This window comes from Xiphias gladius, chromosome 6 (assembly GCF_016859285.1).
Source record: "Xiphias gladius isolate SHS-SW01 ecotype Sanya breed wild chromosome 6, ASM1685928v1, whole genome shotgun sequence".
In the NCBI taxonomy this organism is placed as follows: Eukaryota; Metazoa; Chordata; class Actinopteri; order Istiophoriformes; family Xiphiidae; genus Xiphias; species Xiphias gladius.
Window position 1 is genome coordinate 15,709,208 of NC_053405.1, and position 12,702 is coordinate 15,721,909.

A 12,702-nucleotide genomic window follows, 5' to 3' on the forward strand; every position below is an offset into this window, starting at 1 on the left:
TGGCCCTGGTGGACAGAGTCCTATGGCTATAGTTATCAGACCCAAGGACATGCCATAATTAGACATACCAAGACTGTTTCTTTTATTTGCTTCAGTCAAGGGCATCTACTGTTTTTACTGTATGGCTATGACAATTGGTCTTGACTACTACATTTGGGACCTTGCCAACGAAAATAACACACTACCTGAATGAAATTGTTTTTTGGGTCACCTAGTCTGAGCTCAGTATTGGATGACTACTGTAGATGCATGTTTGGGATTTGATATACAGATATACAGTGCTGAACATTCCTATATTCCTTTATTATGACCCCTATCAGGTGTAGAGAGTCTGGACAAGAGGAAATGTGACACACAGGACAGGGAGTGTTTCCAAACATGGATCCACAGGCTTAGGTGGAGTGTTCAGCTGTTTTGTCGAGTTCTAAATTCCCTCAGCACATCCTCACATTGCCTTGGTTCCTTTAACGTTACTCTATTTTTAGCCTTTGTGCCCCATCAATAGGATGCTGCACACATGAAAGCCTACATTTCAAGATGTCAAGTTGATCTACTGGCCGTCTTCAATGTCGCAGGACATGATTTGGGGCCTTTCCCTCTTCATTCTTCAAGGAAAAGAACATCCTGTTCAGAAATCAGCATCAGATAGCCATAAAATACCCCAAATTCTAATCCAATGAAATATAAAATGTTCTGTTGGGGAAACATAACTGACAGTTATGTGTCCCCAACACTGACAGTTTATTCCATCCCACTCAAATGTCGCAGAAAACTGTGAAAATCTTTGTAATGAATGGGCTGCTGCGGAAAAGTTGGACTGGTTTGCTTTTGTGGACCACCTTTCCACTCTCAGTGATGACAAGTTGTTTTGTGTGCCCCAGCAGGACTGCACAGAGATTATCCTGTCGATAGAGTTTCACTTGAATTAGGAGTGCTCGGTGGCACATGGAGCTGTCTATCAAACTGAGATAAACACAATGCTGGGCAGTGCTGGACGGCTGGATGAGCAAACTGAACCCTGCAAACTGAAATACCGTATAAATTGTCAGAGTTGTAATGCTAACCAAACACCTTAGCCCAACATATATTGAAGAAGGAGGAGCTAGAAGAAGGGTTATTGGCAGGTGAAACAGACATTTGCAGTGTATGGCTGCTGTGCTTTCTGAATGACTTTTGTGTTGTTCAGTCTGATATCCTTTGAAACCCTGTTATAGAGGTCCTGGTTGTACACAGGTGTCAGCCGCTGTGACACTTATTTTATGTGTATGTAAGTTTAAGGATAGGTCAATGTGTAAGGGCTTTCGCGTGTGCTCTCACTAGTGATGACCATGTGAAATAGGAGCTTAATATCACTTAATCTTTTATGACCTTTCAACTGTGGCATTGGTGGAAACTCCCTGTGGATATCCATGGACTTTGATCTCTCTAACCTGAGGTTTAGGACACTGAAAGATATGGGTCAGTTGGAGCATGTGATTAAACTGCATCAGTCAGATACTACGTAGACTGCCTTACGTCTATCCTGGACCAGTCATTTTGGTGGAAAAGATCTTAGATCTCAGTGCGACCAACATGGTTAAAAAAAAGGTAGTTTGATTGTGTTTAAAACAACACATTCATGTGTAGACAGTACAAATTATGCAGACCGCTCACCTACATCCCCATGCTACTTTCACTGACTGAGATGCGTTCAAGTAATTTGCACTAGTGTAACACTCATTCATGCACAAAAGAAAACAATCAACCACACTAAGCCTATAGTATACATTTTGATTGCTTTTGATGGTTCCATTGATGCTGGACATGAGTTGTCTCACACAATTAAAGCCAAAGCTATCTTTGCCCTCATGCTGACAGAAGGCTATTTTGGAGGTTAGTATGTGGGGAGAGATATGTCAGCTGTTCAGCACTATGCTCCATCACAGAAAAAAAAAGTGAGAAAGCACTATAGGCTGTCTGCTTTGGGGACTTGTATGCAGTTTGCAAACCTGGGCATGTTCTCCTTTGGCTAAATGATTGTTGTTAATCTTAAAGGCTTTGTGAGAAAAAGGACAAGACTTGGACAGATCTGTTGCCATGGTGGATGTTTTATCCAGCTGTTTTTTCAGGTGAAGGTGTTCTCATTGGGGCAACAAGAGGGTATGCAAGGATTTTCTTTCTAGAAAACACCTGTGTAGTTGAAGGTGGGTACATAACTTCAAATGGTCTGGTATGTTCTTGTTTTATATTGGTAGTGTATCTAATCATTATCTCTTTTGTTTGATTGCATACTTTAATAGACCCAAAAGGGAAGTCATGATTGAACATAGTGTTAATGGGGAAATTCAATTAGTTGAGTCATACAGTATATTACCAAATTATATTAGGAAATGTCATTTTTATGAATGGTCAAAGTCTTAATAGGTGAATACAGTTTGTCACCATTAGCTGTTTTGAGTTTACTCAACTCATTGTAAAGGTGTTTTTTTTTTTTTTTTGTTTTTTAAATTTCCATGGTATTTATTCATCTGTCGTGGCATCTTGACGAAGATTTCATTAGACTTCACAACATATTAGTAATTTTAGTAGTAGTAATTTTTATTAATTGTTTGCAAATTTAGTGTCACTGTGTGACACATTTTGAAATGTCATTTTAGCTGATAGGTAATGAGATAGAATGATCCCAAGCTTCAGCCTCTGAAAAGCGTTTCATGATCTCAATGATAATATCCATCAGATGTAGTAATTGACAGTTCTTTTTTGGCATTTCATTTGTTCTTTTTAAAACTTCCCTTTTTCTGAATTCAGTGCATGCAGCCTGATAGAGTTGGCATCACAGCTGAGTCTATATTGGTGGTGCTGAGCTCAGCCAAGTGAGGTGACAGAGATTACTATGCTCTTCATTACTGAGGAGGACTGGCATGCCATTACAGGGATCAACCATACGAGAGTGTTGCCATGTGTATCCATTTTGATAGGCAAACGTTGCCCTTTTGGAAGTAATGGTTTATACCATTATTAGCTTGAGAGGAATTTGTTTGGCATTTAAATCATAGTTGTCCCCGAAACAAATACAGGGTATACACAACAGGTTATTTACCAAACTGTATCTACAGAGCGTACCTGAAAGAAGCTGAATGCCAGTATCTGTGAATGAGTTGGTGGAAGCTGGTAGCTTCATGGCAGGACTGAATACTCTTAATTATAGTGGTAAGACTGATTACGAGTTATCTTTTTAGCCAGAAACATTACCTGATATGTATTTTCTTTTTAAATCATATTATAGTTCTAGCCCCTCTGTGATTTCTGTGGTAAAAAGCTAAGATTCCCCAATCCAGCTGAGAGAAGAGCAGGAGACATGGGAGACAACAAACCTGGAGGAGCAGTGGCAGCTGCAAGTAAGTTCTCTTCTCATGCACAGCTGTATCTTTCAATGTGGTTCTTGCTTTTAGATTTCTAACAGTGTGTGTGTGTTTGTTTGTTTGTTTGTTTGCCAGAGAACCGGCTGCAGGTGGTGAAGGGCTTGGAGGACCTGGAGGTGTCTGAGTGTGAGAGCTGCTCCTTTGAGGTGACCCTCAACCTGGCTTACATCGAGGGTGTGTGGATCAGGGATGGGATGCAACTCAAGTCTAAGCCCAACTGTCGCATTAGCATGCATGGGAAGAAACACTCCCTCATACTGAAGAGGGTGGCTCTGGGAGACGCCGGCCTGTTATCTTTTCAGGCTAATGGCATTCAGACGTCAAGCCGACTCAGTGTCAGAGGTAAGGTAATACAACAGACTGAAAATGGGCTAGCCTCATTATAATATAACTGATCATACCACATCAGGTAACAGCCTAATATACCTAAGGGAAAAAAATACATAAATTGTTGGTTTTTTTCCTCCTAAAAATACTGTTGATGAATATGATTATAAATGAGCAAATAAGTTGTTGCTAGTCTGTGTGTTTTTTAGCCATGCTAGTGGCAGGGCTCTAGGGATGGCAATGTCGGTCTCTAGGTCAGTTGTTCGGCACACGATCACCCAAGATTGAAATATCTCCAAAACTGTTGAATTGATAGCCACGAAACTTTGTACAAACATTCATGGTTCCCAGATGATGTATTCAAATGACTTTGGTGATCCCCTGACTTCCTAGCTTCCTCTAGACCCACCAGCAGGTTGACATTTTTGGTTTGTATTGTATTGTCAATAGTTTTTAACAGCTACATTAGAGTCTCAACACCTTTATGAATGAACAAACAACCCTCACAGACTTGCAAAGAAAAGCCCTTACTGGGGTATCAAAGAGAGATCTGACACCGATTCATGAAGTCCTGTTTGAGTTGCTTTTACTGAGAATGTAGTCATGATTTGGATATGTTCGGCCAGCTAGGGACATCCACATAGTGAAGGAGCTGGACGATGTTGACTCAATGGAGCGTCAACCCGTGAACTTCCTGTGTGAGGTCAACCAGGTGGATGTGGACGGTCGGTGGTACAGAGATGACTGCAGGATCCGCCCTGGGGACAACATCAAGATCAGACACCAGGGTGAGTGACCAACCACATGGGTTTTACAAAAAACTAACACTTAAAGAGTAGGAATACTCCCCAGTGCTTGCTTCATAGTACACTCAACTTTGCCAAGAAGCTGTGTATGAGTGGTTTTAATGGGTAGTTTCTAGGTGTAAGTATATAAGAAAGATTAAAAGAAGAATAAAACCTGGGCGAATATGACATAAAATTAATAAAATCTTTTGCTTTGATCTGATTGCAGGAAAAATTCACACCCTGTTTTTCAAGTCAGTCAGGCCAGAGCATGCTGGAGAGGTCAGATTCACCGCAGAGCGTGTGTCATCCTATGCAACTCTCACAGTAAAAGGTGAGCCAGCAGTCTGTTTATGTCCCAATATAACATGAATATATGGAGGAAATGATGTCCGACCCTATTTAGTCACTTAAGGTTTAAAGCCTGGTCTTCCCTCCTTCAGAGCTCCCAGTCCAAATACTGCGTCCTCTGAGGGTAAAGATAGCCATGTATCACCACCGGGGTCTGCTGGAGTGCCAGGTGTCACGACCTAATGCTCAGGTCAGGTGGTACAAGAACAGGAAGGAGCTTCTACCCAGTAAGAAGTACCAACTAATCAGCCAAGATGTCTACAGGCAGCTGACCATCGATGATGTCTGCTCTTCAGATGAGGACACTTACACCTGTGATGCAGGAGATGACAAAACCTCCTGTCAGCTCCTGGTTGAGGGTGAGATGCTCGCTCTCACAGTAATCATAGCAGTCACAATGTTAAGTGTATGGCTGACTGTATGTTTTACATTCATGTAGCTACACTTTCACAATACTTACATATCATGAGTAATCCCTATCAGATAAAAAAAAGACACTTGAAAAGAACAAAATGGTTTATGTACATCTGCACATGTGTTTATAATGTTCAAACTATAAAGCTGGATGTGTTTTTTTTCTAAGGCTATGAATCAGGAGTAGGGTCAGTAGCGATAATGTGTGTCATGGTTGTACATGCAGAGCAGGCTATCAGCATAGTGCGGGGGATGAGCTCAGTGGAGGTGATGGAGCCAGAACCCGCACTCTTCCAAGTGGAGACCAGCCTGAAGTCAGGGAGGCCTCCGAGGTGGACCCTGAATGGTGAGGTGCTGGAGCCATGCGCAGCGGTGAACATCAACAGGGAGGGCACCCTCCACAGTCTCTGTCTCAACTCCACAGAAAGCTCCATGTCCGGCCCTGTGCTTTTTGTGGCTGGCAAGAGTCGCTCCACTGCTCAGCTTACTGTGAAAGGTGAGTATCTCAGACTCTCTGAGTATTAACCACAGGGAAAAGGGTTTAAAGTAGTGAGTTAGTAGGAAACACACTGAGAGCAGTTTGGACTGCATTTTTTACTGTTCCTAAGAAAACTGTTCAGTGTTAGCCTATGTTGTGTCACCTGACAGCTACTCTACCACAACCACATCAATCACATATCATTGCTCCGACTCAGCAAACAATTTAAAAGCTCTCATAGTAAACCTTGATTGACAAAAGCTTCCTCGCCTTTTTTGCTGCTCAGCTACGGGAGGGAGCATCCCAGAGCATGGAAACAAAAGCATGGAAACAAAAGATATCAGGCATTAGTAGTCTGGACAGAATTTAAAAAAAATAGCTCAGTAAAATGTTCTTTTTTGTAGTGTAATACAAAAACAAATAATTTTGTAGTCAGCCTGAATTTTCATCTAAAAAGACCATCTCTCAAAGTAGACTCTGAACCTACTCCCTGTGATACCCCTACAAGTGACTGGCAACCTTTCCTGCATAATGTCTATAGCCGCCGTGTGATCCTGAAAAGGATTGCGTGGATAAAGTGAATGGATGTTGAAATTTTTAGGGGTGTCTCTTTAAGCACTTGTTACATTTTTCCTTTGTAGAGCGACCTCTTCAGGTTGTTCACCACTTGGACGATGTGGAGGCAAAGGAGAACAGCTCTGTGACTCTGAGCTGTCAGTTTGCCCCTTCTCCCAGGGTGGTGTGGTGGTTTAAAGGTCGTACTGCTCTGAAGACTTCAAACAAGTACAGCATGAAGAGAGTGGGGAAACAAGCAGAGCTGACTATTCATGGCTTGACAGGAATGGATACAGGGCAGTACCGCTGCATTGCTGGAGGTTCGCAGAGCACAGCACACGTTAAAGTAGAAGGTAGGTTAAATGTGGTTTAGGAAAAACTGAGTTGTGAGGTATTGGATATTCAATATTTTCAGACTTTTATTAAACTGCATCTTCATATTAGTTCAGTTAATTTCTTTAGATAATAAATTTGTTTGCTGTGTATTGTAGTGCGAACACTTAAGTTGGTCAAACACCTCGAGCCAGTGGAAACTGAGGAGGATGGCATCGCTACTTTCTCATGTGAACTCAACTATGTGGTCGCCAAAGTGGAGTGGCACCTCAACAGTACCCGCCTCTATTCCAACGCTATCAACAGGATCCAGCACATGGGCACAATGCACAGCCTCACAATCAAGAAGTTACGGCCACAGGAGAGCAGGGTCACCTTCAAAGCAGGCCTTCTCACTGAGACTACAACCTTAAAGGTCAAAGGTCAGCCATGGGAAAAACTGAAATATATTATTAGGATTTTTTTTTTGTGTTAATTTCGGAGAAACATATGAACACTATTAATGAAATTATATTTGGCTCCAGAGCGTCCTGCAGTGTTCCTGAGGTCTCTCGAGGATGCAGTAGGAGAAGAGCAAGGGGAGGTCTGCCTGCAGTGTGAAATTTCCAAAGAAACAGTGACCCCTGTTTGGAGAAAGGATGGAATTGTCCTGACAGCCGATGACAAACATGAGCTACTCCAGTTTGGGAAGTCCATGGCGCTGATTGTCCACTCACTGAGCAAGGATGACGCGGGACAGTACACCTGTGACCTGGGCACTAGCCAGACCAAGGCTAAAGTTACAGTACATGGTGAGGAGTAGGAAAAATTTTGTTGATTGTTTCTGAAGATCTCTATACCTTGAAAATCAAGTGTTTTTCACACATTAAGCTGTTAAACTGTAATCTTGGATAACAATTTTCTTAAAACTAATACAAAGTCACTTGGAAGTCATTCTGACACAAAGACGTTAAATGATTAATGAATTCTGTAGTGTCAAGTGTTTCTCTCTCTGTATTCATACTCTATAACTCTGTAGCTCTGAGATGTGGTACATGGGTGGTACAGTTAAATATAAATTGCAGTGCTAAGATAATTTTACTGTATTAAGGCTACTTTGTTGTTTTATTTATCTACAGACTTACAAATCACCATTGTTCATCGTATTAAGACAACCTCTGTTCTGGAGGGTGAAAGCTGCAATTTTGAATGTCTCCTCTCTCATGATCTCGATGATGAGCCATCCTGGACAATCAATGGCCAGGTTGTGGTCACTAATAGCCGTATCCAGGTTATCAACAATGGCCGCAAGTACAAGATGACCATCAGAGATGCCATACTTACCGATGCTGGAGACGTGGTCTTCACAATTAAAGACCTCAGCTGTAGGACCATGCTTTTTGTTAAAGGTGAATACCTTGCTGTTTTCCATAAAATTATCAGCAGTGTTATCCGTGTATTTGAGGATACCTGTATCTGCATTTTATTTTGAAAAAAGCCATTTGGTAGATGCATTTATACACAATAGCCTGGGTGAGAGTGAATGCATTTCCCCTCCATTAGAGAAACCAGTGCACATCTTCAGGGACCTGCTGAATGTAAAGGCAGTTCCAGGTGAGGACGCAGAGCTGAGCTGTGAAATCACCAAACCAGAGGTCACCATCCGTTGGCTGAAAAATGGCCATTCAATCAGGAAGAGCCCCAAGTATGAAATGAATGTGGAGAAGAACTTGGTGCGGCTGGTGATCAAGAATACCACCATCAAAGACTCTGGGGAGTACTGCTGTGAGGCCGAAGGCGTTGCCTCCCGTGCCAAGCTGGAGATCAGAGGTAGGTGAGAGTGTTTCAAAACAAATACCATCTGATAACAGTTACAATGTAGTGTTCTTTGCTGCAGTGTTGTGCAAGTCAGGTCTGCTCTCCAATGTCCCACTTTGCAATTTAGGTCAGCGACTATAGAACTAAGTATGAAGGTTGACTCAATTTTCTGAAATTCACTATCCCTGTCAGAACTCCAGCACACATTTGCAAGGGAGTTGAGGGAAACGAGAGGAGAGGAAAAGGGTAAAGTGACCCTGGAGTGCGAGACCAGGCGGCCAGCCAAGGGTGTGACCTGGCTGAAGGGAATGGTGGAACTAAGGTCTGGTAAGAAGTACGTCATCAGGCAGAAGGGTGTTGTGCTGTCTCTGACCATCACCTGTCTGGAGAAATCGGACACGGATATTTACACATGTGATGTCGGTACCATGCAGAGCCGGGCACAGCTGACCGTGCAGGGTGAGACCATTGCGTAAGGGAACACTGAACACTGTGATTGTATCACTGTGGTTTAGGGGTGTTATCTAAAGTCAGCTAGGGCCAAATGTTGTTGTGGGCCACAGCAGGACAGATCTTTATATTAACTCAGTTCAGTTGTAGAAATTCTGGGATATATTAGTCCCTTTAACTGAGTAATAAATTAATCTACAAAGTCTAAATCTAAATACTGAACAATAAAATAAAGGAATACACATGCAATAGTAAATATATGGTATTATACAGCCAGTACAGAGCTGAGCCTTTAAGAACTACAAATATGATAGAAGTTGCTGTAACCCTTCATCATTTATGAAGCTACTGCCAAACTTCATTTTTTTCTTTTCTGTTAGGTTGTTTTTGAATGGTGAAAAAAACACATTTGTGTTAAATTACAATAGCACAATAATAAACAACAATACGCTACGCACTGTCCAAGTAAAGTCTAGATTTCAAGAGGTCGCGCTTTCAAGGCTGTTGATTGAGGCTTATAGTACCACTGTATATGATGTTTATTGGATTTTTGATTTTTCTTCCATGTCTTCCGTGTTTCACTTAGGCCAGAAGGTGTTGATCGTGGATGAACTAGAGGATGTTGAGTGTCTAGAAGGTGACACAGTCACATTCAGATGTCGAATCTGTCCCAGTGATTACATTGGGGTCAAATGGTACCTGGATGAGACTCTGTTGTACACCAATGATCTCAATGAGATCCAGATGGTGCCTGGAGGCTACCACACACTCACCTTTAAAGAGCTTGCCCGCAAAGACACTGGCACTATTTCATTTTTAGCAGGGGACAAAAGATCATACGCCTCACTGTTGGTTAGAGGTGAGGCTTTAGCCTGTGTCAGAGTTGTATTGTGTATTTTTATACCATTGTTCATGGTTTTGATTTAATTTAATCTCTCTGTGTTCCCAGAGAGGCGTCCCACCATCATTAAAGCACTGGAGGACTGTGAGGCTATTGAAGGAGGCGGTTTGGTTTTGTCCTGTGTGACCTCCAAGCCATGTCACATCCTCTGGTACAAAGATGGCTGCCTGATGTGGAACTCCTCCAGATATTTTGCCAGTCGTTCCGGCTGTGAGGCTCGACTGACGATTCGGGAGGTCTGTACCAATGATGCTGGGGTGTACGAGTGCAGTGCTGGATCTGTCACAACTAGGGCTGTTGTAACTGTCAAAGGTATGAATAGATATCTAAAAGTCTATTGATACAAGGCCTTCATTGGTTACTGTGGACATTGAATGACAAAGGTTTGTAATAGTGTCCCCTCTTTTTGGTCTGATTTTAGCCATCCCAGCAGAGTTCACCCAGGCTCTGAAGACTGTGGAGGCCAGAGAAGGAGAGACTGTGACCCTGACCTGTGAATACTCTTTGCCTGGGGTCCAGTTCCACTGGAGGAAAGGTTTTGAGAGTATCAGGCCTGGATACAAGTATGTGATGAAACAGAGGAGGACAATCATCTCTCTGACCATCAAAGCCCTGAAGCCTGAGGACTCAGGAGAATATACCTGTCAGTGTCGAGATCACAGCACGACTGCAAGCCTCAAAGTGCACGGTAAGACCCATATAATTCATTTTGTCATCACATTTTACCATACCTAATCGTACTCAAAACTTTGAGGTCGAGAATTATTTTCACGTCAATTTCATGTTCATTTAAATAAAGTCATTTATTTAAATGATCAGTTTCCGTCATAAACAGTAAAAAACAAGTTTTTTCTCAGATGGCCTAATCCATTTTAAGTAAGAATGTTGGAGCACATGGAGTCAGAGATTCAACAAATTACACAAAAGGCTAATTAAGTGTTTTTTTTGTGACTGATAACTTAATTGACATTGTATTTAAAGGGATAGTGCAGATTTTTGACATAAAGTGGAACTCACTTGGAATGACATTGATTCATTCACAGACAGAAAGAAACACCAGCGAATTCAGCCAGTTAATGAAAATATTTAAACTGCAATCCTCAAAAGTACTCAAAAACTCAAAAGTTTTAAGCCTTCAAAACATCTTCAGTCACGAATGCCTGATTCTCCTCTCAGACCTGTCTCTGTTTGGAAACTTTTTTGTTTGCTGAGCAGTTTCATGAACTGATGTTGCCTTCTGTTGTCAGTGTTTTCAAAATATTTTACGGATTTGCAGTGTTTTAGTTAAGTTCCAATGGTACAGCCATAATACAGTATCACTACAGATGAGCTACTCTTACCATCTTACAGTACCTCAACATCTGAACTATTTGCTTAACAGCCCTGATGAAGTCCTGGTTGGTGCAAAAGTATCTCAAAACAAATGCCATGAAATATTTTGCAAAACTTTACGCTTTTCACCTGCCCCCTAATAATTATATCAAAAAAATGTTGTATGTCATCTCTTGCTTTCCAGCTATTCCTATTTCTTTCATACAACATCTAAAGAACATGCAAGCAGAGGAGGGCAGCAACGTCATATTGCGCTGTGAGGTGTCCAAACCTGGAATACCAGTAGAATGGAGGAAAGGGCATGAGCTGTTGAAAAATGGGGTCAAGTACCAGATAAGGAAAAGGGAGACCACACTGGAGCTTCTGATATGGAAGCCTGTGCTTGAGGACAGTGGGGTCTACAGCTGTGTGTGTGCTGATCAGATGACATCTGCCACTGTCAAAATCACTGGTAGGAAGTAATTTATCAACAGACTGTTAGGTTGATGGGTTTTAAGTAAATTTTAACAAACAAAGTTTACAAATCTAAATCTATGGTAATCCATGACTCTTCAGCTCTCCCGGTCACCTTCAAGCAGAAGCTGAGGAATGTGCTGATCGAGGAGGGCAACACGGCGACTTTACGATGTGAGCTGTCTAAACCTGGTCATGCTGTGGAGTGGAGGAAGAGGGGGAATGAACCCATTAGGAATGGAGAGAAATATCACATGCGACAGAGAGACACTCTGATTGAACTGAGGATCTTTGATGTGACACCTGAGGACAGCGATATCTACACATGCATCTGTGGAGATATAGAGACCACTGCAACTCTGACTGTAAATGGTAGGGGTGTATTATTAACAGTATTTTATAATGTTCTACTATTTTTATCTGTTTACTTAAGGGGAACGGGAGTAATATTAATACAAAAGGTCTGCATACGAGAACAAGCCAGTGCAGAACTGAGAATTTAAGAATGAGAAATATGATAGTAATTAACTCTCTGATTCAGTAAGCTGCTAAATTGAATATATTTTCCTTAGACTGGTTCAAAGAGCACTGTAATTTCAAAGCAAATTAGCATAATTACGTATGCACCGTTACTTGATTTTTAAGGGCTGAAATTATTCAATTCCTCTCCATCACCTTACTGTAATGTCGCCTTTTAGCTCTTCCCATCACCTTCGAGCAAAAGCTGAAGAACGTCCAAGTTGAGGAAGGACACAACATCACATTGTATTGTGAGATCTCTAAACCTGGAGTCCCTGTGGAGTGGAGGCTCAGAGGAGACCTGTTGGAGAATGGAGAGAAGTACCAGATTAAGCAGAGGGACTCTGCCTTGGAGTTGACTATCAGAGATGCTGTGCCGGAGGACAGTGGCATCTACACCTGTGTGTGCCGAGAGCAGAGGACAAAGTCCTCTGTTAAAGTTATTGGTATGCTCAGTGTGTTGATGTGTATAGTGATGCTATTCTGCTGCATACTTGTTCACTGACTTTTTTGTAGAAGTCTGTTGAGCTACCTGTAAAATGCTTCTTCAATATTATTGCTTGTATTCTTCTGCTTTCCATGTATAAACAATATCTGTGTTTGGTT

General features: G+C 41.8%; 1 protein-coding gene across 1 annotated transcript in view; it reads left to right on the forward strand.

The window, feature by feature from the left end:
- Positions 1-3,337: 3,337 nt before the first annotated feature.
- obscna (obscurin, cytoskeletal calmodulin and titin-interacting RhoGEF a) overlaps positions 3,338-12,702 on the forward strand; it is a 41,374-nt gene continuing 32,009 nt past the window's right edge. Inside the window, exons 1-18 of the mRNA XM_040128572.1 lie at positions 3,338-3,377; positions 3,477-3,743; positions 4,355-4,516; positions 4,743-4,847; positions 4,957-5,223; positions 5,505-5,774; positions 6,398-6,664; positions 6,803-7,066; positions 7,169-7,435; positions 7,763-8,032; positions 8,187-8,453; positions 8,634-8,900; positions 9,478-9,750; positions 9,841-10,104; positions 10,214-10,480; positions 11,309-11,575; positions 11,680-11,949; positions 12,276-12,542. Coding sequence (XP_039984506.1) covers positions 3,338-3,377; positions 3,477-3,743; positions 4,355-4,516; positions 4,743-4,847; positions 4,957-5,223; positions 5,505-5,774; positions 6,398-6,664; positions 6,803-7,066; positions 7,169-7,435; positions 7,763-8,032; positions 8,187-8,453; positions 8,634-8,900; positions 9,478-9,750; positions 9,841-10,104; positions 10,214-10,480; positions 11,309-11,575; positions 11,680-11,949; positions 12,276-12,542 — 4,321 coding nt within the window. The remainder of the gene's footprint in view (positions 3,378-3,476; positions 3,744-4,354; positions 4,517-4,742; positions 4,848-4,956; positions 5,224-5,504; positions 5,775-6,397; positions 6,665-6,802; positions 7,067-7,168; positions 7,436-7,762; positions 8,033-8,186; positions 8,454-8,633; positions 8,901-9,477; positions 9,751-9,840; positions 10,105-10,213; positions 10,481-11,308; positions 11,576-11,679; positions 11,950-12,275; positions 12,543-12,702) is intronic.